The sequence below is a fragment of the Pteropus vampyrus genome, unplaced genomic scaffold (assembly GCF_000151845.1).
Source record: "Pteropus vampyrus isolate Shadow unplaced genomic scaffold, Pvam_2.0 Scaffold627, whole genome shotgun sequence".
NCBI lineage: Eukaryota > Metazoa > Chordata > Mammalia > Chiroptera > Pteropodidae > Pteropus > Pteropus vampyrus.
Genome location: NW_011889408.1, coordinates 97,051 through 120,567, shown reverse-complemented (window position 1 = coordinate 120,567; position 23,517 = coordinate 97,051). Strand labels below are relative to the sequence as shown.

General features: G+C 36.7%; 2 protein-coding genes across 10 annotated transcripts in view; one reads left to right on the top strand and one right to left on the bottom strand.

Annotated features, from left to right (window-relative positions):
- The window catches only part of INTS8 (integrator complex subunit 8), a 57,088-nt gene extending 47,864 nt beyond the window's left edge, over nt 1-9,224 (top strand). The window contains exons 21-27 of the mRNA XM_011384805.2: nt 1,492-1,610; nt 2,652-2,755; nt 3,591-3,641; nt 5,149-5,222; nt 5,301-5,365; nt 5,644-5,687; nt 9,036-9,224. Of these exons, the coding sequence (XP_011383107.1) occupies nt 1,492-1,610; nt 2,652-2,755; nt 3,591-3,641; nt 5,149-5,222; nt 5,301-5,365; nt 5,644-5,687; nt 9,036-9,152 (574 nt within the window). The 3' untranslated portion in view covers nt 9,153-9,224. The remainder of the gene's footprint in view (nt 1-1,491; nt 1,611-2,651; nt 2,756-3,590; nt 3,642-5,148; nt 5,223-5,300; nt 5,366-5,643; nt 5,688-9,035) is intronic.
- On the bottom strand, nt 9,142-22,195 carry CCNE2 (cyclin E2). 9 transcript variants are annotated; one of them, XM_011384811.1, is made up of 12 exons: nt 21,653-21,731; nt 20,718-20,757; nt 20,523-20,619; nt 20,386-20,442; nt 19,301-19,452; nt 18,300-18,435; nt 16,150-16,296; nt 14,864-14,959; nt 13,421-13,555; nt 11,661-11,772; nt 11,019-11,176; nt 9,142-10,608 (listed from the first exon to the last, which is right to left on the bottom strand). In XM_011384811.1, exons 2-12 carry the CDS (start codon nt 20,729-20,731, stop codon nt 10,495-10,497), a joined length of 1,218 nt encoding a protein of 405 aa, XP_011383113.1. In that variant the 5' UTR covers nt 20,732-20,757; nt 21,653-21,731; the 3' UTR covers nt 9,142-10,494. The 9 variants fall into 9 exon arrangements, with proteins under 9 accessions (XP_011383113.1, XP_011383112.1, XP_011383110.1 ...); XM_011384810.2 differs by lacking the exon at nt 21,653-21,731 and adding an exon at nt 21,989-22,195 and having other exon boundaries at nt 9,191-10,608; XM_011384808.2 differs by lacking the exon at nt 21,653-21,731 and adding an exon at nt 21,909-22,040 and having other exon boundaries at nt 9,191-10,608.
- Between the last annotated feature and the right edge of the window lie 1,322 nt (nt 22,196-23,517).

Below are 23,517 nucleotides of genomic sequence, written 5' to 3'. Positions count from 1 at the left end.
AGAGTCTGGTTTTTTTTTTTTTTTTTGAGGAAGCTGGAAGTACTAGTTGGAAAGAGAATCTGTTTACTCAATTTCAAAAGTTATGTGAGGATAAAGCACATAGTAGGCTTTACTATTTATTATCTTCATGATAAAATTAATGTAAATTAACCCAGAGAAAATAAAATGTGACTAAACATTTGATCAGAAAAAGACTTTTTTTAAGCAAGAACATTGACTCCAAGAATAGTGTGAGAATGGCATGAGTTAAGCATTACTCTTTTAAATTGATATGTAGATTGAATTCTTAGACTTGTTACCATTTTATAAATTTCTACAAAATCATAAACCAGATTAACTCAGCTGTAAATAAATAAATGAGTATTTGCTAATAATACCACAATTTCTTGCCTACTATATTGGGAATAGTACATTTTGGAAAATCCAGCTCCTCAGTGCAAACAGGTGTTTTGTCCAAGTTGACCTTGTAAATCAGTGGTCCCCAACCTTTTTGGCACCAGGGACCAGTGCTACTATGGGAATCTAATGCCTGATGATCTCAGGTGGAGCTGAGGTGGTGATGTTAGCTAGCATCACTAGCACTGGGGAGCGGCTGCAAATACAGATGAAGCTTTGCCTGCTTGCCTGCCACTCACTTCCTGCTGTGCGATACCAGTCCGCAGCCCAGGGGTTGAGGACCCTGTTATAAATGATAGAGCCAGGACTTGAACCTCATGTGTGTCTCAATCCAGAGCCTGTGTTCTCTACCATTGTGCTCTACTGCTCCAAAGAGTAGGAGCTATCAGCTGTGTTACTTGGGTGCTAGCTTGGCTTTTATCCTTACAGTTCAGTCTTCTAAATCTGTATCTCAAGACTTCCAGGTTTAACCAGGCTCAGAGCAGCTGGCCCCATTCCCTACCCTTTTTTTGATTCCCTTATTGCTGCTAAATACACTGAAGTACACTTGCCACATCTAGCCCCTAATCTTGTGATGGCCAGTAAAACATCTATTCCAAAGGAGTCATTTACTCTTACAAGAAGCCACAAGGTGAATTTAAGGCCACATAGCAGTATCATTAATTTTTGAGCCCTTGTTTTTTGTGGCTTTTAGATAACAGAACTTAAAAATCATTTGAGGAAATTTTATGATCCTCTTTAATTTTGTTACCTGCGAATTGCACGTAAAAAGCGGAGATAGGGGTTTTCCTATCATTTTTGTATACTTTATACTGTAAAATACTTAAAGATACTTTTTTTAGAGTGGTCTAGTCAACATACTTTGGCTTTTTGGGGGCGGTGAAAGGAAACAAGGGTCAGATTGTTTTCAACCTGTTAGAAAAGTTGAAACTCAGACTAAGTTTCAAAAGTTTTTATATATTTATTTCTAATAATATTTTCCATATACTTATGGTCACTTAAATTTTGGCTAAGTCTTTTTGTTGTTAATAAATGTGTGTAGAGAATTTGAAGTTCTCTTAAAATAGAGATTAATGTTCATTGTCTTTCCTTTAGCCTCCAGTCGGTGGACTTTGAAGCTGTGGCAATCACAGTAAAAGAGCTAGTTCGGTATACCCTAAGTATAAATCCAAACAACCATTCCTGGTTAATTATTCAGGCAGACATTTATTTTGGTAAGTGAAATGTATGGTTGCTTTGTATTTTATTTTTATAGCACTTTTAGAAGTGAAAATAAATATATTACACATTTTATTTACAAAACATTATTAAACTTGTTTTTGACATAATCTAACTTTTCCTAGATAAAATTAAGAGAGTAAAACTGTAATTGTCATATGTATGCATTTTTCTGTGTAGAGCCTTTCATTAGATGCTTTTAATTTTATCTTGACTACCTTTTTTCTTTTTCTTTTTTAATAGTGAATATTCATCTAGTAAGTTGGTAAAACATTCTTAAGAGGTTAAAATTTAGCTTGCAAAATTGCTATTTAAAGTTTCTAAAATCTGTCCCAGCACTCTTGATAATTATTTATATTCTTAGAGGTACATAATCTCCCCATTTTATGTGATCGATTTTCCAACTTGATAATAGTTCTTTCACTATATAGATCAGATAAAATTTCTGACAGATCATTTCATGATCAGTTTTTAAGAAGTTGATTTTTTTTAAAGAGCAGGTTCAAAATATGAATAGAGAGAATAGTATGATGAACCCACATATATCTGCCACCTAGTTCTAATAGCAGTTAACTCACGGCCAGTCTCATTTCATCTGTACCCTCACCTACATTATCCCACTGTCTCCCAGATTATTTTTGAAGCAAATAGTTGCTGATTTTAATGCTCATTTTCACCAAGCCCTCAAAGAATTTATTATTAAGATCTTAATATCTATATTTAGAATAAAATTACTGATTATAAACTACCTCAGAAAATTAAGATATGTTTCTAGTATGGACATTTGGGAAATAAATACCTCCAAATACTAAATCTATACTAGTACGTTTGACAAGAATTCCAAGCTAAATTTTTGTGTTTTAGAACTAAGGCAAAGAATCTATTTAATTGCTTCGTTAAAGTGGTTAAAAAAAAATAAAGGCAATTTTTTCAGTGTTGTCCTGGATAAGTGTTATCTCTAGGTCTAGGTCTATGGTTTGAATCTCCAACTGATATGTTTAATAATAGGTAATTTTTTATCCCTGTTTCTACTTCAGCAACAAATCAGTATTCAGCAGCTCTTCACTATTACCTCCAAGCAGGAGCTGTGTGTTCTGATTTCTTTAATAAGGCTGTACCCCCTGATGTTTATACAGACCAGGTAAATTGTTTTTATTGGCTTTTTTCTTCTTGTCTACCTTTGAATGTTCTTCCTGGGTCATTTCTGGGTGAGTTTATTTTCATGTTTGTGGTGGTAACTCTCAAATTGAATGCTTTAGACCAGATTTCTCTCCATATTTCCAGTGCCCATAGTCCATTGCTGCTTTGATTTACCGAAGTACTTCAAACTTAACCTGTCCAAAACTGATTTCATCCTCTTGCTTTACTAGTCTTCCCTCCTGGTGACTCAGCCCCTAGCACCCACCCCCACCCCACCAAAAAAAACCCACCAAAATAACAAACACTTTTGTTTAACCATTTGAATTGACTAGGCCCAAATCTTGAGTGTTGTCATCTTTTTTTGACTGACCCTCCCAAAAACATCTAGTCAGCCTTGAAGGCATATTAACTCTACCTCCTAAATCTTGACTTTTGTTCATTTTCTGTCAATATGTATTGCTCTTTCGTCCGGTTTAGTACACCAGTATCATAATTTAAAATAAATGGCATTTTTCAGTACTTAGAGTAGTTTTTGAAATAAGATTAAAAAATTTTTAGGAACTTTTTAAAATTAATACTATTTTTTAGAATGGTTTTAGATTCACAGCAAAACTGAGCAAAAAATACAAAGTTCTCATATACCCTCAGTGCACCAGAACAAATGTATATTAAAAAACAAATATATATATTCTGCTGTGTTTGGGAGGAGTTTTGTAAAAACACAAACCCCACCACATGTACAACCTCCTCCACTATTGACATCCCACATCAGAGTAGAGTGTACATTTGTTATAATTGATGTTAGTTTTTTTAAATGATAAGAATTATTTTTGTAGGTAATAAAAAGAATGATAAAGTGCTGTTCTTTGCTGAATTGCCACACACAGGTTAGTATCATACTATGATTTTGGTTTTTTTCATATAAGAGTTTATAATAAATATAAAGCATTGGACTAGGAGGTAGCTTTATTTTCCTTATAATTGCTTAAGTTTATGGTATTTAAGAATTTGGCATATTGTTTTTTTTAGTAGTTTATAGAATTTTTAAATGAAAGCATGAGTTAGAAAACATTGGTATTTGAACCTTCTAAATAGAAAAGAAGCTTTCTCAAGTATGTTTTCTTGTATATAAAAGTATGTATGTGTACATTAGTTAGGGAAGTACAAATCAGTACCACAGTGAGATACCACTTCACACTAGGTTGGCTGTAATTCAAAGATTTACAAGTGTTGGTGAATATGTGGGTAAATTGAAATCCTCATATGATGCTGGGAGGATTGTAAAATGAGGCATCCTTTTTTGGAAAACAGTTTGGTCTTTCCTTAAAAAGTTAAAAATAAAATTACCATACAACCTAGCAGTTCTGCTTCTAGGTATATAACCAAGAAAATAGAAAACATATCCACAGAAAAATTTGTATGTGAATGTTCATAGTAGCATTATTCATAATAGCCAAAAAGTAGAAACAACCCAAATATTCATCAGCAGATGAATGGATAAAACAAACGATGGTATATCCACACAAAGGAATATTATTCAGCCATCAAAAGGAATGAAGTAGTGATACATGCTGCAACAGGGATGAATCTTGCAAGTATTATGTTGAGTGGAAAAAGCCAGATACAAAAGGCTACTGTATGATTGACTCATATGTCCAGCATAGGCAAATCTATAGAGTAAGCATGTAGCTTAGTGGTTGCTAGAGACCAGGGTAAGGAGGAATGAAGAGCAGCAACTATCAATGGGTACAGAGTTTTGTGGGACGTGCAGGGCAGGGGTTGTGGGAGGACATAAAATATTTTGGAGTTTGACAGTGGTGACAGTGGTGATGGTTATACAACTTTATGAATATAATAAAAATTACTAAATTATGGACTCAGTGAATTTTATGGTATATGAGTTATATAAAAATATTAAACATATTTTTAAATCAGTATCATTTATGATCTACATACCTGATTGGAATGAATGTTTTCTATGTTAAGCAGACTGGCAGCCTAAATATTTGCCATTTGCTTCTGTATTTGCCTGCTGTGAAAGGTTTAACCACATGTTCTGTATATTTTGAATGTCATGACACTTTGACAGTTTTCCATTCCCTTGTTTTCTGAACTGGCTTTTTGCCAGCTTCTCAAACAAAGCTCTAAAAACTTATGATTTAGATCATCAGTGATGAAAATATTGGGCAGGCAGACACTTGTGTCAAGGTTTTGGTAATTAAAATTGGATGGAATCCATCAATACAAGCTGATCTACTCAGTGTGATCTGCAAGACCTCTTAAATGATATATTCTCGATATAAGAATTATTAAAAATTACCCCCCAAAACCAGGAGAGTCATTGTTAACATTAGTTATATGAAACCATTTTCAAATCATTATTTGTTTACTTAGGTGGCAATTTTATGTCAGTTCCTCAGAGAAATCGACTACAAAACAGCCTTTAAATCATTGCAAGAACAAAACAGGTATGAATGATTTTTAAAATAAAATGCAGTTGAAATTTTTCTGCTTAAGACGGAGGAAGTAACAATTCTGTTTTTCAGTCATGATGCTATGGACTCCTACTATGACTACATATGGGATGTTACTATTTTGGAATACTTGACTTGTATCCTTTCATCAACATGTGTGATATTAGAACAGTTCATTTCTGTAAACTAAAGTATTTAATATTGTGTATTTTCTAAAACAAACCTGAAAAACAGTCGAAATTCTATTATGTTTAATAGTATCAGATTTATTATTTTTTTAATTTAATTTTATTATTAGTTTCAAATATACAATACATTAGGGTAGACATTTATACAGTTTATAAAATGATCTCCCTAATTGCTCTTTCTCTCCTCTGGGTTTCCAAGATTTATTATTCTTAACTGATTCATTTAGATCTTCATCATAAAAGAGGAGAAACAGATAAAAGACAAATTGCGGTAAGTTACTTTATGCCTTTCTTTAGTGACGTACTTAATTTCCCTAATATTAAATCATTGTTAAGAGTTGGACCAACAAAAATGATTTTGTCTGCCTAATTACTGCCAATATCTGGTTATCTTTGTTTTTTTAAAAGATCCTATCTTGATAATGTAGCTTTTATATCTAGTTTATTTCATGTGAAAATGTTAGATTTTGTCATCTCTCTGCTCCAAACCATTTAAATGGTTTCCCATTTCACAAAATGTCAAAGTTCATACAGTGGCCTATGAGGCCACATATGACTTAACTTCTAGCTGCTCATTTGACTCCCTCTTGCTAAATTCTGATACACTAATACCCCTACTGTTCTTCGAACATGCCAAGAACATTCACCACTGAAAGGCTTTTGATATTTTCTCTTCCAGGAATATTCTTTAATTTCCTTCAGTTCTGTCCTCAAATGTTACCTTCTTAGTAATCAACCTTTCTTGACCATCTTATAAAATTGCACTGTCTCTCTGCATATTTATCCAAAGAAACAAAAACACTAATTTGCAAAGATAATGCAACCCTCTGTTCAGTGCAGTGTTTTAACAATAGCCAAGATATGGAAGCAACCTGAGTGCCCATCAGTAGGTGATTGGATAAGGAAGAGGCGGTACATACGTACAATGCAGTATTACTCAGTCAGAAAAAAAAAAAAAATGGAAATCTTAACAATTTGCAACATAAATGGACCTTCAGGGTATCATGCTAAGTGAAATAAGTCAAACAGAAATACTAATACTGTATGATTTCACCTATATATGGAATCTAAGGAACAAAGTAAATGAACAAACAAAACGAAAACAGACTCATAGATAGAGAACAAACTGGTGATTGCCAGATGGAAGGGGAGACTGGGTGAAAATGGTGAAGGGATGAAGAAGTACAAATTAGTAGTTACAAAATAGGCATGGGGTTGTGAAGTACAGCTTAGGAAATATGGTCAATAATTTTGTAAAAACCGTATAGTGCCAGGTGGGTACTAATCAAGGGGATCACTTCCTAAGTTATATAGATATCTAACCACTATGCCGTACAGCTGAAACTAATATAAAATAGTATTGAATATCAACTCTAATTGAAAAAATAAAAACAAAAACATGTACAAATACAAAAGGCAATATTGAAATTTTCCCTGTTCTTCAATGCTATTTCCAAACCATCTCTACTTGTATCATTTTTAAAGCCCTTTTTCTTTTTTGAAGTTTATAACCTACTTCCTTACTCCCTTATGTAACCATCCTCTTGGTTATTCCTCTAAATGCATCAAAAGGTATGTGATCAACATATCCAACAACACTCCCAGCTTTACAAGTCCATTGTCACCTTTACTCTGCATCAGCCACCAACACTCATAGTCATGTCTTACTGTCAGATATGTTCTACATAAGATCTCTGCCAATAATCTATCCCTGTCTTACTTCCTGGCTTCCATGTTCATTGTGATCACTGATGTTCAAGTACATGACTAATTTTTTCCTAGTTTCTCAGCCTCTTCCTAGCTTTCCTTCCTTCTCTACTCACCAAGAGTACAGCAAATACCAGTCTGTGCACCTCAGATATTCAGTTTGAGATGAGGCCATGGAATCTAATGTTTAAGTTTCTCAATTACTTCTGATGGCAGACCACATTTGGGAACCCCAGCTGTCTATGGTTGACTGTCAAAACTACTGTTTAATCAGTGTTTTCAGTATGTTATCCTTCACCTCACCTGGATAAGTCCCAACCCTGAATCAGTTCAAAAATCTGTTTTTGTTTCTCTGAGGTACCGAGTCCTGTTGGAAAAAGGTCTACAACTATATAAACCGGTGCCACCACCAGACCATGTTCCCCAACTGTAGCTGGCCCTTCATCTCTTTCATTTTACTTGCCAGTAGTCTGTTGTCTATATTCTTTTCAGGGACTATTTGAGACTTTCCTCCTGTTAAGCCCTCTCTCCCATTTCCATTTGCAGTAACTTCCTTGCTTGTGTTTGGAATAGACCAGAAAAAAGACTGGTCAGTTTCTGTCCTCATGGAAGTTAAAGTTAGGCTTGGGAATGGTGGCCCTGTGTCAGCTTCACATTCCTATTTCAAGTCATTTTCTGCCTTTAAAATAATCTGCTGTACTCATCTTTAACTCATTCTTTTAGTCAGTAAAAGGTTATACTCCTTGATGAAGGCAAGTTCTTACACTTTGTATTCTACCCCTTTGGTGACCTTTTATCTCCTACATTGTCATCCTCTCCTGTAGCTTAACTTTTTCATCCTTAATAAAACCTTTTGACTGCCTCATCCCTCATCCTTTCTCTGCCTAGTGTTTTTGAAAGCTCTTCAGCTAAGTGCAATTTGACTTCTGTCACCCATCTTAACTCTTCTCTTGGGTCACCAGATGCCAAAGCCATTGGATACTTTTTAATCTTTATTGTATTATTTACATCTCCTTCCTTCTTGAAATTCTTTATTCTTTTGGCTTCCCTCACATTTTTATTCAATTCTTTTTCCTGTTTTGCCTTTTATTCTTTGAGGGTATCTCTGTCTACCCTTTAAATTTGATTTTCCCAAGTCCTTGGGTTATTTTCTGATTGCCCTACAGTCTTTCCAGGTAGTCTTAACTACTCATGGTTTTGATTATTACTCAAATACCTGGCTCCTAGTCCAACTTGTCTTTGTAGTTTTATAACCAGGCATCTTCAGGACATTTTACTTGAAATAACTCTTTACCATATACCCCATTACCATATTTTTCCACATTTTCCTTCCTATTGAAATGGCATCATCTAGCAATTCTTCCTACTCCAACCTAACTGATCATTTCTGAATAGTGTTAAAGTTTTTTTTTTAATCCAGAGGTAAGTTACCTTTTAATCTAAAGGTAATTCTAAGGTCATAAAATATGAAACACTACATGGAAGAATACTATGGATTTTTAGTAGGCTGAGATATTTCTAATCATGAAAGGAATGAGTCACTAAATGATAGTGCTAAGCAACTAGCTATTTTTATGCATTAAAATGTGAAGCCCTGAAATATGAATTTTGATTTTTTTCAAACTATTTTGTATAAGCCTTAACTGTAAAAATCTGTCATGCCAAATTACATGTAGTTTATTACATGAATTAATGTTACTAAAGATAATTCCATAAACTGGTTCAGCAATTGATCTTAAAGAGTGGTTCTAGTCAGTATTTATATTAATTTCTTCTATACCTCTTAGCATTTACAATTAGAGGTTCAGTTAATCATTAACCATCACTGTTAGCATGTAGGTAGTTTGGTATAATGTATACTAGCAAGACTATTTTTGACCAGACCTCTAATGTCACTTTTCTGTTTTGAAAGATCAAAGCTATCGGCCAGACAGAACTGAATGCAAGCAACCCAGAAGAAGTGTTACAGCTGGCAGCACAGAGAAGGAAAAAAAAGTTTCTCCAAGCAATGGCAAAACTTTACTTTTAAGCAGTTAAATTTTTTTAATTTTTAACAATGGGCTAAAAATAAAAAGTATTAAAAGATTAAGTTTATACAATACATGTATACACATTTAGTGGTGTTTTCAGGCAAAATACTGAAACATTAGTTTTAAAAAACTGTACAGAAGACTTCATACCATAATAGCTTACATTTATAATTTCTTCAAAGAAAGAGATTCAGATGTCCAGTAATAATAAACTAGCAATCTAGTATAATTTGTTTTCTAATTAAAATCACTTTTGAGGCTGAAATTTCATTTTTTAAAAAACTAAAATGTTTATGTAGAATTAGTCTATAGAGCAAATTCTTATGTCAGGTTTTTTTTTAATAAATAGATTTCTAGGAGTCAGTGTACATTTCGTACTTTTCCACCTTAAAAAAATAGAAATTTAGGTCAAGTGTTAAGCTTTATCACTTTGACACTGTCCTTAACTCATGTAGGATTTAACAAGTATCTTAACAGTTTTGCAAACATAAATAAAGCTTTAGTCACACTAAATTTAAAAAAAATTCTTAGGGATACTTTAGAGTAATAAAGTGACTTTCTCACATAGTTTGAAAGAGTACTTAAGTTTTTCATCCAAATTATGATGTACAAAAAGTTACTGGAAAGCAACCTGTATGTCAAAGCCCCAAGTAGGAGCCACAGCATTTATCTTGTTTACAATTTCTTTGGTATTCCCACTATTTGGAGCATAGTTTAAACACCATGTTCATCTAAGCCTTACTGGTTAAAAATGTTATGGCAAAGCAAATAAACTAATTTAAAAACAGATTAAAGTTCACCCTTTGTAAAAATTCAAGTTTTATAATAGCTTGCTACAGCAGCTGTAGATAAGTTAGTCACCTTACTACAAAAGTAAACCTTTGTAAACAAGTTTAAATTTTATCTTCAAGAACCAAATTGCACTAGTCAAGAGTATATGAATTTTGAGAATCTATAAACTAGATTCAAAGTACTGTATCACTTATTGTACCCTTTAAGGTAGTACTTATCTACTCCAAAACTTCAATGATAAAATTCCTGGTTTATCAAGATAAACATAGTAACGCTGGATCAAAAATTTTTTATGGCATAAATCACGTGGGAATGAATTCATCTTTGTAAACAAATCCTGCTGTTTCTTTAAACAGCTAACAGGAATGAAATAAATTTCTTCCTTCATGCCAATTTTAAGTTGTTTTTTAAATAAAAGAATGGCAGTGAAATTTCTGAATTGGCTAAGATAGTCACAGCACTATTTTCCTGTAAAGTTTTAGTAGTTTAGTTCTATGAAATTCTACCCAATACTTGGTCAATTCCAACTCGTTTGCTTAGTTAACTTCTTTAGTGTTTTCCTGGTGGTTTTTCAGTGCTCTTTGGTGGTGTCATAATGCCTCCATTACACACTGGTGACAACTGTCCCCCCTTCCTGAAGGTGTTTACATAATTTACTTCATCCTATACATGTGAAGAAATCATGCAGAGATTAACAGCTAAAATAAAGCATTGATACAGTAAAAAAAAGTCAAACCAGACATTTAGGTACTAATTTAAGGCTACTTAGGCCTAATATAATGGTCTCTTTTATGTCTTTGTCACTCTGACTAGTCATATTCTAGAAGTTCAGCCATTTGAATTGATATAACTGGTTTTTAAAACTCTTACCTGGACTACTGGCATTGATCTTGAGAAACTACAAATCTTGCTGACTTCAAAGTTATTAACTTTTCTACATTTTAAAATTATTGTGCCAATTAGAACTTTCTTTCTCCTTACCATCTTACATAACTCCTGAAGTATTTGTAGCATCCTTACTATCAGTGTCAGTGACTTGATAATAAGACCAAAAAACCCAACAAGAAACATACCAGCATAGCCAGATAATTTGTATGTGTCTGGATATTGTGTCTGTCTTCCATAGAAATCTTCTTAAAAATCTTCAATTTCACTGGACTAGTACTTTTTACTACACTGACAAAAGGCACCATCCAGTCTACACATTCAGAAATGTTGTCCCATTCCAAACCTAGACAGAAAAGTTAGCAAAATGTGAAGGTTACATCAGAAATTAACATGCCTAATGTATTTGTTCCTGCTTACAAATTTAAGTTAGTTATTTTAAAACTCATTGAAAAAAAAGTCGTTTAGCAAGTCAAAACAGATTCTCTCAAACTATATTCATAATGCAACTATTTTAAGGGGAAAAAAAGACTTAGAGCTTCTTAACCAGAACCTTTTACATATGAAATTTAAATGGTCAAAACCCAAAGAACTCTTAAGCAGAGCTATAAGCATGTTGACTAACTTCAAATGGATTTAAATTACATTTGACCTTGTTTTTGTTTGAGGATATACATTGAAGATTAGACAGTACTTCTAACAGAGGTAATCACTAAACTGCCACATTTTTTCCATTAACATTTTCAATTTCTGTTTAGCAGGATGCTAAAGTTCATAAATTAAGTTTCTTTAAAAGTTGTGAACAGGTAAGAGGTAAAATAATGTCTTACCTGAGGCTTTCTTAACAACTTCAACAGAGGTAAAATGGCACAAGGCAGCAGCAGCCAGTATTCTGTACTGGAACTCTAATGAATCGACAGCTAGAATACACAGATCTAAAAGCTAACAAAGGGGAAAGCAAAAGTACAAGTATTTAGGAGAAGGATAAGTACTAACTTTGAAGTTAGTACTACTACTACTAAATATCAGTCAGCTAACATTTTAAGGTGTTTATGATATGGACCACATGCCAAGAATTGCTAAAACTAAAGGGATCCGACCACCACCCTGAAGGAAATGAGTCTTGGGATTAAAGTCAAAAGGTGAACAGACTGGATACAGTGCAATGTATGACTAGGAGGGGCACCTAATCCAGAGTGGGGAAAATTGCTACTGCTTAAATAAATCTTAAAGACAAGGTAGCCAAGGAGGTAGAGAATGTTCTAAGTGTAGGAAACAGCATTTGCAAAGATAAATGAAAAAGTATTACTTTGCCTTGGAACTCAAGTAGTTCAGAATACCTATTGTATATATGCAATAAGCAAGGAATACCTTTATTTTTTTAAAAAGAGGGTAGATGCAGAGGCATGGCCTAGGTTAGATCATAAAAGGTCTTTAAGAAGTCAGAACTTTAGAGTTGTGACTAATTGAAATTACTGTAAGATTTTAAATCAGGAAAGTTACATTTTAAGAACCATCAGACTACAGTGAAGCAGATACACAAGGGAACATGTTTCTAAACGGTGAGATTAGTGAAGAGGCAGTACAATCCAGGCAATAAGAGCTGAACAAGGGAGCACTGGAATGGTGTAAAAAGGCTACATTTCAGAGGCCTGAGCTGATAGCTGTCCGGTAGAATAAAATCTAAATTATGTTTGCCTCCACTGGTCACCTCTTTGGTGAAAAAATGAGTAGAAGAGTTGGAAGTGAAATAATTACACCTCTAGAAACCTTCTACATTGTTTATCAGTTTATCAAAGGTTTGCCCTCTATCAAAAGGGTAAATATGGGTGCTTATGATAACCTGGGATGCTGGGAATTCTGACTATTAATAAGCTTTCATTTAAGTTTTGTAAAATGAACCAATTCCAACATATTTACTGGTTAGCCAGTTTTAATGTTCATAATGTGTTTACTAGATTTAAAACAGTTCCATATGTAAGACTTTTACATCTTACATAGAATAAGAAAGATTTTCTTCACTTACATATGGCAGTTAGAGCAATCTTAAGATACTATGAGAAGTAGACAGAAAAGGATGGTACACTCCTCCTTTAATTACTTGGTTAGAATATGTTTTATGCTGGCCTAGAAAAGTTTAGTTTGAACAAGATGATTTTAAAAATAGATACTCTGTATATTCATATTTTGAGAGTAAGATAATCATGCAGAGTACTTCATACCATTATAAAGCCTGGAGACAACTGGCTTAAAAATACCTTTCCCTATTTTATATCAAAAAGAGGTATTTAACTATTTTGGACTCCTACTAAAGAATGAAAAGTACTCATTTAAACTCATAGTTTAAAAACATTTTCTAGAATTATTAAGCAACGTAAATATTGGGGACAGAATTTTATGCACCAGAAGTTTTGTTCTAGTCACTTACAGAGTACAGTTAATTCAATACACTGTCATTTTGTTGTATGGCCTATTTAAGAGTATACATACACTAAACAAAACCTGTAATTAACAGTACTAGGTTAGATCATAAAAGGTCTTTAATAAGTTTTCACAGCACTATTAGCATACATTCAATAACTGTCAATACCTGAGCTATCTGGATGAACTTTTCCTGAGAATACTGAGGTAGAAGAACTTTAGGAGCATCTTTAAGAGCATCAACTTGGAGGAAGAGATTTAGCCAGGAGATGATTGTTACAGGACAAAGTTCCCATTTTAAAGCCTGTTAATGAAATTAAAATGCCTGTTGATAAATGTAGGTACATATGTACACTATATAGCTACTTTCTTAACTAGTTACTTTAAAAACTTTCTGCTTTTAGGCTTATTTCTTCCTAAGAGTTATTATTCTGGCCCCTTTTATTTTTACTAAAAATATTTTACTAAAAATATTGTGAGGTATAGATACCTCACAATCTAGAGCTGCTTGTTTTAGTCTATTATTGAAATAGACCCCTTTATTATCCTCTAGTTATTTTTTTAATAAAGTTCATTGAGCCTGTTATTCCTACTTTTCTCATTTCTTGCAGCCCCTGATCTTCCAAATCTGTTCTCTACTTTATTGAAACTGCCCTTTTAATTGTATTAAATGACTCCACAGCTAATTCCATTCAGATCTTCCAAGAACTAAATCTAGATTTTTTTCTTTCCATGAACTTCAGTGACTTCTGGTCAAAACGTAAAAGTTAAAAACAAAAGACAAATCCTAATTTACAACTTCCCCTCCATGACCATTTATAAGAAGTCTACAATAATTAGGAGAGAACAGAGAGTCTTAACACCTTTAGAACTCCCCAGAGAATCCCATCCTCCCTTTACATACTCCTTATACTATACTTCAAGCCTGAATCTGGATAATTTTATTAGAACAATATCAACATGCCAACGAGATACCATTCTAACAGCTATGTTTAGTTTGTAAATATATAAGTTTGTAATTTACATTATGATGTATAGTTCAGATAATTTATAAATGAAAGTCATATTGATTGGGTTTCCTTGTATGGCTTACTTACAAACCCCTGATATCCAAATACTTTCTAGAAGCTTACATTTACTCTTTAATTGAAGGCCTGATCAAACACCTTTATGCTTCTCTTCTACCCTTCCATTAATAGCCCCTTCTGGGCATATAGAAAAATAAAGAAAAAGCAGTTAAATATTTCTCTTTCTCTATCTGCTGAAAGAAGGAGAAAATAAGCTTTGACAGCCATTATTGGAAATCATAATGGTTATTGGTTATTGGTAACTTACCCGTATGTTTTGAAAGTGTTGTCCTTAAATAAAAAAGTGTTGTCACTTTTAAATTAAGAAAGTGGTATATTCTCAATATAGAAAACTTGATACAGAAAAAGAGTTTACAGGTTAAGTAAATTCCTCTCCCATCCATACCACTGTAAATATTTTGCATTAGCCTCTTAGAACTGGATCTTAATATTAAAACCTCAGTTTTACTTATATTGTCCTTGAGGCACAGAAATAATTACTAAGTAACTGAACTGCAACTAGATGATATTATTGATATTCTTACCTTTAATATAATGAGTTCCATCCTTAAGATATCCTCTTCACTGCAAGCACCATCAGTGACATAAGCAAACTCTTGGAGCTTAGGAGCATAGATTTCCTTTAAAAAGGGATTTTTAAAATTAATATTAAGCACAGTTGAGATTGAGATGAAAACAAAAGAATTAATACAAACCATATACAGGCTTCATTTTTAAGGACAGCTTCACAAGTGATTATAAACCTTAGTAAAATAATTCTACGGTAGCCAAAGCTATTTAGATATTTTTTATATTTAGGTCTAAATATAAAAAAGTCTCTGAGACTTATTGTCATAGATTTGATCTTGAATTTTAATGATGAGTATTTTAACCAGTCATTTCAGTTAAAACACAAAAAGCCAAACTTGTTTTAAGATTGCCTAGTATATTGGTCAGACAAAAACAAGACACTCAACAAATAAGTTCTAGAAAGCGAAAACATTTCCTTTACCCTAATACAAAAGTATGGTTAATCAAAAAATACTTTGTGCAGTGGCTGATGACAGGTCTGCCTTAACAGTCTAGAGAACGACTGTAATGATCAAAGGAGCATATGAGATGCCTGCCACAGATGAGAATAAGCTAAAGATCAAGATTTCAGTTTAGAAAGGTATCCGAAACGCATCATGATTTCAGCTAAGGACAGACTGAATACAAATGTATTCACCAAATTTGGAAGAATGTAGAGATAGCCCTTAAAGCTCAAAAGACAAATTTGGAAGAAAAAATACACTTAAAATTAATGCATGACTCACAAAGCATACAGACTTTAAAATTTTCAGATGAAGGGACTGATGATATTCATAATGCATTGTTTAAGAAAAGTAGATTGCGTGAAGGGAAATCTCAGGAAAGGAGTTGCCTGCTATCCTTGCACTACCAGTAGACAAATAAGTAGGCTGGACACACCATTAGTCTAACCCAATAAAACATTCATTTTATTTGATTGCTAAGTTTTCGAAGACCATTCTATTGAATCCAACTGCCATAATTATTTATATAGGGACAGCATCAGAATGAGCCATGGAACATTTCACCTAGATACTAATTCTAGAATATAAACCAGAGATTTATAACAGGCTTAGGTACTAAAAAAGAACTATGATATATGTCCTTGCATCCAAATCATACGGTTCAGAAAATGCTGGGGGTCAGGGGGACCACTCACCTTTCCTCAGAGGTTAATACCAAAGTAGTAGTAGTTTCTGGAATTAATGTTTGATTTTTAAAAAGTTTGGAGGAAATGTCTCTGGATAAACTGAGAACTTACCTCAAGTTTGGAAGCAATGAATAATGAGGTAATTCCAATGAGTTGAAGCATATTTTTATTTATATCCTTTTGTGTCAACATAAATCTATCAAAAAAGTCTTGTGCAAGATAAAATGTTTCCCTATGAAGTGTGTATACTTCACATACCTAGAGAAGAATCCAAAATTTTAAATATTATTTCATAAATATCTCCAAATTAGAAAGTTATCTCTTAGCATACTAGACTTTAAAATACTTTTATAAGTCCAACTTTGCTTTTTAGGATACCAAAGCTAAGATTGCAGGAAAAATTAATATGCACTAATAGAATAAACAAATCTATTACTGTCCTCATGTATTCTTTAGTTTTTTTTTACTAAATGGACTTAATGACTTTATTCCCAGATCACAGTTACACTTTTACTGACTACGAATGAGAACTTTTTTCTATCAATTTCCTAATTGTTTTTTGCTGATAAATGGGTAAGTTTTCACAGTTTATATTATTAATTCTGATAGTTCCAATTGATGCTCTTCATCATTTTAGGATGACTTTTAATTAAAGAAAATTACAATGATGTTCAGTGTTTTAACCTTATTTATTTTTCATGTTTTACTGTATTGGCTAAGATTATAGAAGAAAACTGAATAACACTGCTGAAAGACAAAATCTTGATCATATCCCTTGTTTCTGACTGTAATGGGAATTCCGTTTCAATATTATTATCAGTGATAAATTGTATCTATCTGTCATTTCCACAATTATAGGGAAAGTTTTTAATTCCCAATTAACTCCATGAGTAGGAGCCATTTATCCCCATTATGAAGATAAGAAAACAGAGTGACAGACATACATGCTTTTCTAATAAATAATGTGTTAAGGAACTCTCCTATTTCTGGTTTACTAGATATTTTAAAATCAGATGTGGATATTGAATTTCAAAAACTGTTTCACATCTATTGAGACCTCATGATTTTTTTCCATTAAACTATTAGGGTAATAAGATTTTCAAATGTTGAACCATCTTTGCATTCCTAGACTGAAAGAATATACTAAGAATTTAACACTCTATTGGATTTAGTTTATTCTATACAGTTTGCATATATGATCATATTTAAGGGAAAATAAAAATAAATTTGATAGACAACCACTGGATAAAAATCAATAACAAAAAAAAATAAAATTAAAAAATCAACATAATTATATTTAAGTTGCTTCCCTGATCACTAGACACTTAGAAAAAGTCAAATACCAACCACCTTCTTATACCCACATGATTAAAATATAATCTTCCTTTCCAGTCAGATTAAGGAATTAAGATGACCTGACTCAAAGGGGCATTTTGTAGTCTTAAAAACTTCTGAATGGCTTCTGCGATCTACTGTATCATATTACTCCACCAAAAAGCCTAGTCTTTCTCCCTTGGAATATATCATCCCTATCTTAGAGATAGGGAAACTACAAAGCAAATATCCAGTGGGTTGGAGGAAAATCAGTTTTTCATCAACACGAGTAATCCTTTCCTCAGTAATAATTCTAGATACTTTTATAATTATTTTCCAGAGAAAAGAAATAGGCCTAAACAAGAAAGTTCTGCACACATCTTTATGGACTTCAGGATCAATATTTTTCCTTTAGATTAATGGTACAGTGTATTTCTGAAAGGAATAACAGTAAATGACAAAGGAAAGCTACAAGGAGCCTAGAGAGCTTAGGGATATCTGGATATTCAAAGCCGCCCCACTGTTTAGGACATAGAAATCAGGATTCCAAATTATAATTTGATTTTGATGATACAGAAAAGGACTTCTGAAGGCCGTGAAACCTAATCCTTGTTCTTCACTTTACATAGCAGAATTCAAACTTCAAGTGTGTATCTGTTCATCTTGAAATTCTTAGCATCTAAAACAGTGCCTAGTACACAGCAAAACCCAGATATCAACAATTCTGAATTGGGCTTGGGTCATATGGGATGTGGTAGCTGTGTCCTTATGATTTTATTCTTATAGACAGTCACTTTCCATTTTGGTACCATCAAGTACAGTAAGTATCCCTCAAAAAGATGACTGTTGGCAATGGATAATATACCAGGGGGGCACATTGAAAGCATATTTACATCTAAATATTTTTCATCATACAAAGACAAGAAATTTGTATTGCTGGAACATACCTCTAAAAGCCAGTCTAGAAGTATTGACCTCATCTGTGGTTCCAAGTCAGAATGTAGAACTTCAAAATGTTTGTCATGAATATATCGGGTCTCTTTCTTTAACATGTTTAGCCAAACATCCTTTGAACATCCCCAGCTAGGGAAAGGGGGTAAGAAGAAAGAATTTGTGTGATCAACATAATACACAAGCTATCTGTTTTACTTAGGAAAAATACTCAACTTTAGGACATTGAAATCCAACTTTCAATTAGAACTTGGAAGTTCTTAAATTAGGAAAAAAAATTGCTACCTTAACTTTTAGAAACCATTTCTTTAGCATGAAAAAGTAGAAGCCTGAAATTATACAGCAAGAACTTGGACTACAATAATCTAAATCAACAGATTTCAAAAGTGTTTTCTAGTCCCTATTTATAAAGGTTCCTGTTTGAGATAACCATGTTTTTTCAAGAGTGATACAAAGATAGTGAATATTTAAAGCATATGATCCCAGTACAGGCAAGGCTCAATCATCTCCAAAGTAATCTTCAATAGTAGTCACCTACAGTGAGGGTAAGGCGGGTCAATACGGGGAAGAGGGAGGATTAATGAGTTTAAATGTCTGAGTCCATTAATTTGTTTATTAAAGCTAAATATAAATTATTACACTAGATGTTTTGTATAAGTTATACCTCTTAGTAATATTCATTAACTAGAAAAAATAAGTATCATCCTTATTAAGAAATACATAAGGTTGACAGATCAAGTGAAAATGCTGTACATGTCAAATGCTTCCATCTTCTGATAAGGTCTGCAGTACTCAGCAAACAAATGAAAATATAGGACCAATGTTAAATTCCTGTATCATTGCAAATAGCATTACTTAGACAAAATATGCTTAAATATTAGTAAAGAAAGCAATTTTTATAAGTTTTTCTATAACAAAGGCAAAAAAATAACTCCCAGTAGTACCACTTATGAAATCAGTATAATTTTAATCTTTAAATTACTGAAAATTTTCTTACCTTAAATCAGGCAAAGGTGAAGGATCAATAAAAAGGTTTTTAAATCTGTAATTTGTAAATCTGGAGAAGTCACTTGTTCCTATTTCTTTGTGGGGTGTTTCAATAATAATGCAAGGACTGATCCCCCCAGATAATACAGGTGGCCAACAATTCTGTCATTTAAAAAAAAATAAAAAGTATATCTCTTTGTATAAGAGGAAACCAACTTTTGTCTTGGATCTTTCATTAAATGGAAGCTAAATACTTCTAAACAGTCTATCGTTTTCCCCCAATACCACTGTTAGCAAACATTGCTGACAATCTAAGTTGACATTTATATTTTATAAATAAGCCATATAGCTCACATCAATTTTCATAAAGAGTAATAGGATGTTTTAGACAAAATACAATACTGGAAATACAAGACATTAGGTACTGGGGGAAGAGAGGAATAGCAACGCATCTGCAGTCATACTGATCACTTTAAGAATTATAAAATTGAAGTTCTCCCTCTGTATTTAGCAATAGTGGAAAAGCACCTTGTTTTATAAAAAGCCCACCCAGTTAAGCCTAGCCTGATATTTTAAATTGCTTGCAGGCAAACCTTAAAAATGGAAGCAAGTGGAATCAATACTTAAATATTGAAGGACCCTTTCCCCAATCAATGCCAGTTTCAAAGAGAACCACTGTCTCTAAAGTGTTTTCTGTACAGCACATAGGAAGAAATAGGTAGGAAAGGGCTGGGTACCAGTCTGTCAGTAACCTCATATACTTATGCTCCAAGGAGCAGCTATTAGTAACCACTATAGTCAGCGAGGGAACAAAGAGCAGTACATTGGACAGATTAGGCGGGCGCTGGTGCACTAGGCACCTCCAAGAAGGAATTTACAAAAAGGAACCAGCTGCTTCAAGGCAAACTTACTCTGCAGCTGTTGGAGGAGTTTGGCACATACAAACTACCCAAAGATAAGCGCCTTCCTGCTGACCTCTAGGGGCATCAAAAGTAAGTGTCAGAGAAATCTTTCTACGGCAAAGCAATAGCAATTCTATTCCTATTCGTCTTGCATTTGTTTCCCCCAAACCCACTCAGTCCAGTTCTGCATTACCCTAATCTCATACTGATGTTTCTTGGTGACCTCGTCGTCTTTTCTTTTTTTGACATCCTGGAAAATAGAAAAGATTACTGTTACACTAAGGCCCCAGCAAAGAATTTCCTCTCATCCCTCTCTCTTCTCTTAACTACCTGGGCTGTTTTTCTCTTCTTGGCCTGAATTATCTGAACTTCTTGGGAGGAATCCGTCTGACTGGGCTGGGGCTGTTGCTTAGCTTGTAAACGGCTACTGTGGGGAATTTTTTAAAAGAAAGTTTAATTAGTAAGTCCTGCGTTTCAAAGGCAGCATCTAACTTTGAAACAAATCTCCAAGACAAATAATGTTACCTGCGTCTTGACATTCTCTTCTTTCAGGTGTATGAAACCTCTGGAGGAGAGAGAGGAAACCGGAATCAAATACACTGTCATCCATATTTTCCAAGTGCCAATTAAATGCTGATTCAGAGGTTACAGCTAAGCCCCTCAGGAGATTGGCTGAGCCATTCTACCATGCTGTCTTTAGTTATCTCATGGTATTAATTTGGACACATGCCTGCCTTTCCTCAACTTATTGTACAGCCGGGACGCAAGTGTCTTCAAATATTTACAAAGCACACGACAGCACCCCGAACGCGCAGGGAGGCAGAACCCCCTCAAATGGGTCTTCTCTGCATACTCCAACCTATCCCCCGTACACCCCGAGTGGGGCATGGGCAGCGCCCCAACTCCCCCTTCCATCATTGATCAGCCGCGGAGGGGTTGTGGAGGCGAAACGCTGTGGAGAAGCCGGTTCCGCGCCAATTTGGAGAGCGGCGGTGGCGGGGAAGCAGGGGGCGGAGGGAACTAAGACTTGTGTCACGTCCTTCCCTGCCCTACGCGGCCCTGCCCATCGCCTGGAGGGGACACCGGGACCCTGGCTCCAGATAGGGGTAGCAATGAAAAACGGGGAAACTGCTGCTCGGGGAAATTTTCTCCCCATGAAGAGGACTCAGACATCCATCCTCTCACTCGTGGGATAGCTCCCCAAATGGGGGTGGGAGGAAAAAGCCCCTAGGGGCTTTTCCTTGGCCTCCTACTTAGGGGCAGCCCTCATTCCCAGCCGCTTTCCCGGCCCCCTGCCGAGGCTCTTTGACAGGGACGGAACGCGGGGGACCCATACCCCCCAGGCGCCGAGTTCACAACCCTCCCACTTTTTCTCCCCTAAGCTCCCGCCAGAGGGATGGATCAGCTCAGGGGCGCTTTCTTTCCTCCCACATCCCGCCCTACGTACAGCGACTCCTCACCGACAGACCCGCTACCGCTCGCTCTCAGCTGGCGCCGGCGCCAACCCAATATATAGGCCCGGCCAGACCCGCCCCGCACGCATGCGCCTCAGACTGACACCTCTGGCCAGCGCACTCCCCTCCCCCGCGCGCCCACACCCGCCCCACAGATCCGCGCACCAAACCTGCTTGGGTCCCCGCCGCCCCACCCCGGGGGCTGCAGGACGCGTTCACCCAGGCCCTCAGTCTGCTGCCACCTGCGCTCGACTTCACCTGCCTGCATAGCCTGCCGGCGGGAGGGAGTCTCTCAGAGGCTCCTCCTCCGCGTCCCGACTCCCCGCCGCTCTCCTTCAGTACCTCCCGCCAATACGTTCCTGTCCTCTCCCGCCTTCAACCCTCAGATTCCCAGGGTGTCAGGTCGCAGCTCAGCCCTGGCGTACGGCCATGTGGAGGTGGCTCGGGCAAGCATAGAGTGGCTAAGAAGTGGCCATCCTGTTGCGCATCCCGGCTCTCCCGCCAAGGCCTTAAAGAACACGGCTCTTTACTAAGAGACGCGGGGATCTGGCGGGTCCGCCCCTGCGGGAGGAGCGCAGCTTGGCTGGCGAGCTGGCCAATGGGAGGCGAGGACGGCAGCACAACGTGGAGCGGCTGCAGAATGTAAACACAGCCCAGCGCGCGGAGGGCATTGGGTGTCCCTGCACGCCACCCATCTGGCCTTTGGCGCTCCCGGCGGCCGGCTGTGCCCACTCCCCCAGGGCTGCCTTGGTCTGGGCTGCCTATCTTGCACGTTGCTCCAGCCCGCCAACCGAGGTACACAGATCGATCCTGTTTTTCCGCTCCCAGCTCAGCTGATCGGCTCACCCTCCCTATGGGTGGCTCACTCCGCACCCCGCTGCCCTGCCTGGCCGCTTCCCACTGTGGAGTCCCAGGCGGGAAATGCTCACACCATGCTGTGCCCTCCCATCCTCCTCCCGCAAGGGTAAAACACTCCTCCGGAGCGGGGCTAGGCATGGCATTCTCCCCTCCCTACGAGCGCCTGGCCTCTCCCAAGGCTGGGCCGGGCGGGAAGAACGGTCCCACCACGTGCAGGCTCCCATCCCGCCCGCCACGCCCCGCCCAGCCGCCGCCAGCGCGCCCTGCGGAGCCCGCGCGAGTAGCCCGCGCGGGAGGCAGCCGCCCGCCTCCTAGGTATAATGGGAGGAGGCGGTTCCGACGCATTTCCTTCCCTTTCCCCCCTGCATTTAAACTTAGGAGTCCCCTCGCTGCCTCTGTCGTAACGCCCCCGACCCAGCGCTCCCCAAGACCGGACATCTCTAAGGAAGACATGCTGACGATACTCCGCGAACAGGTTTTGCGGTGAGGCAGGGGCCGACTACAGGAACAAAGACCCCTGTGGTGCAGGAGCCTTGCGAAGGCCCCCTTAAACCCAGGCAGCTCTCTGGCCAGACGCGGGCCATCCGTGTTCGTCTCTGATCCGCGGGAGAGGGCCACCGAGACGGAGCTGGTCGCGCGGGCCTGGCGTCGCGCCAGGGCCGGGACCCCTTCCCGAGATGCACCAGGCGGCAGTGGCCGGAACCATCCGGGGTCCCCTCCCCGTGCCTTTTGTGCTATGCTGCCCGTGTGGGCCTCGGAGCCTAGAAATAACGTGTAGTTTTCGGTTTAACAGAATCCTTTCTTCACACTTTCTCTTTCGCTTCTTATAACAGTTCAGTGACGCCGGCAAAGTCATTGTTTTTCTCCCAAATTTACGCATGAGAAAATAGAGCTTTGCTCAAGGTGACAGAATCAGAAGAGACCCAGAATCTTGTCAGTCCCAAGAAACTATACCATTTGTCATGCTTACAATGGCTCTCTCGTTAGGGGAGGAATTGCCTCCCTTTTGCAAG

Excerpts from the sequence above, each read along its gene's own strand:
- CCNE2 (XM_011384810.2), bottom strand. Across the intron at positions 19,453-20,385 it reads AACATCAGTATGAGATTAGG|AATTGTTGGCCACCTGTATT; the intron begins GTAATGCAGAAC and ends TTTAAATGACAG. Across the intron at positions 11,177-11,660 it reads AGTTGTTAAGAAAGCCTCAG|GTTTGGAATGGGACAACATT; the intron begins GTAAGACATTAT and ends TTTTCTGTCTAG.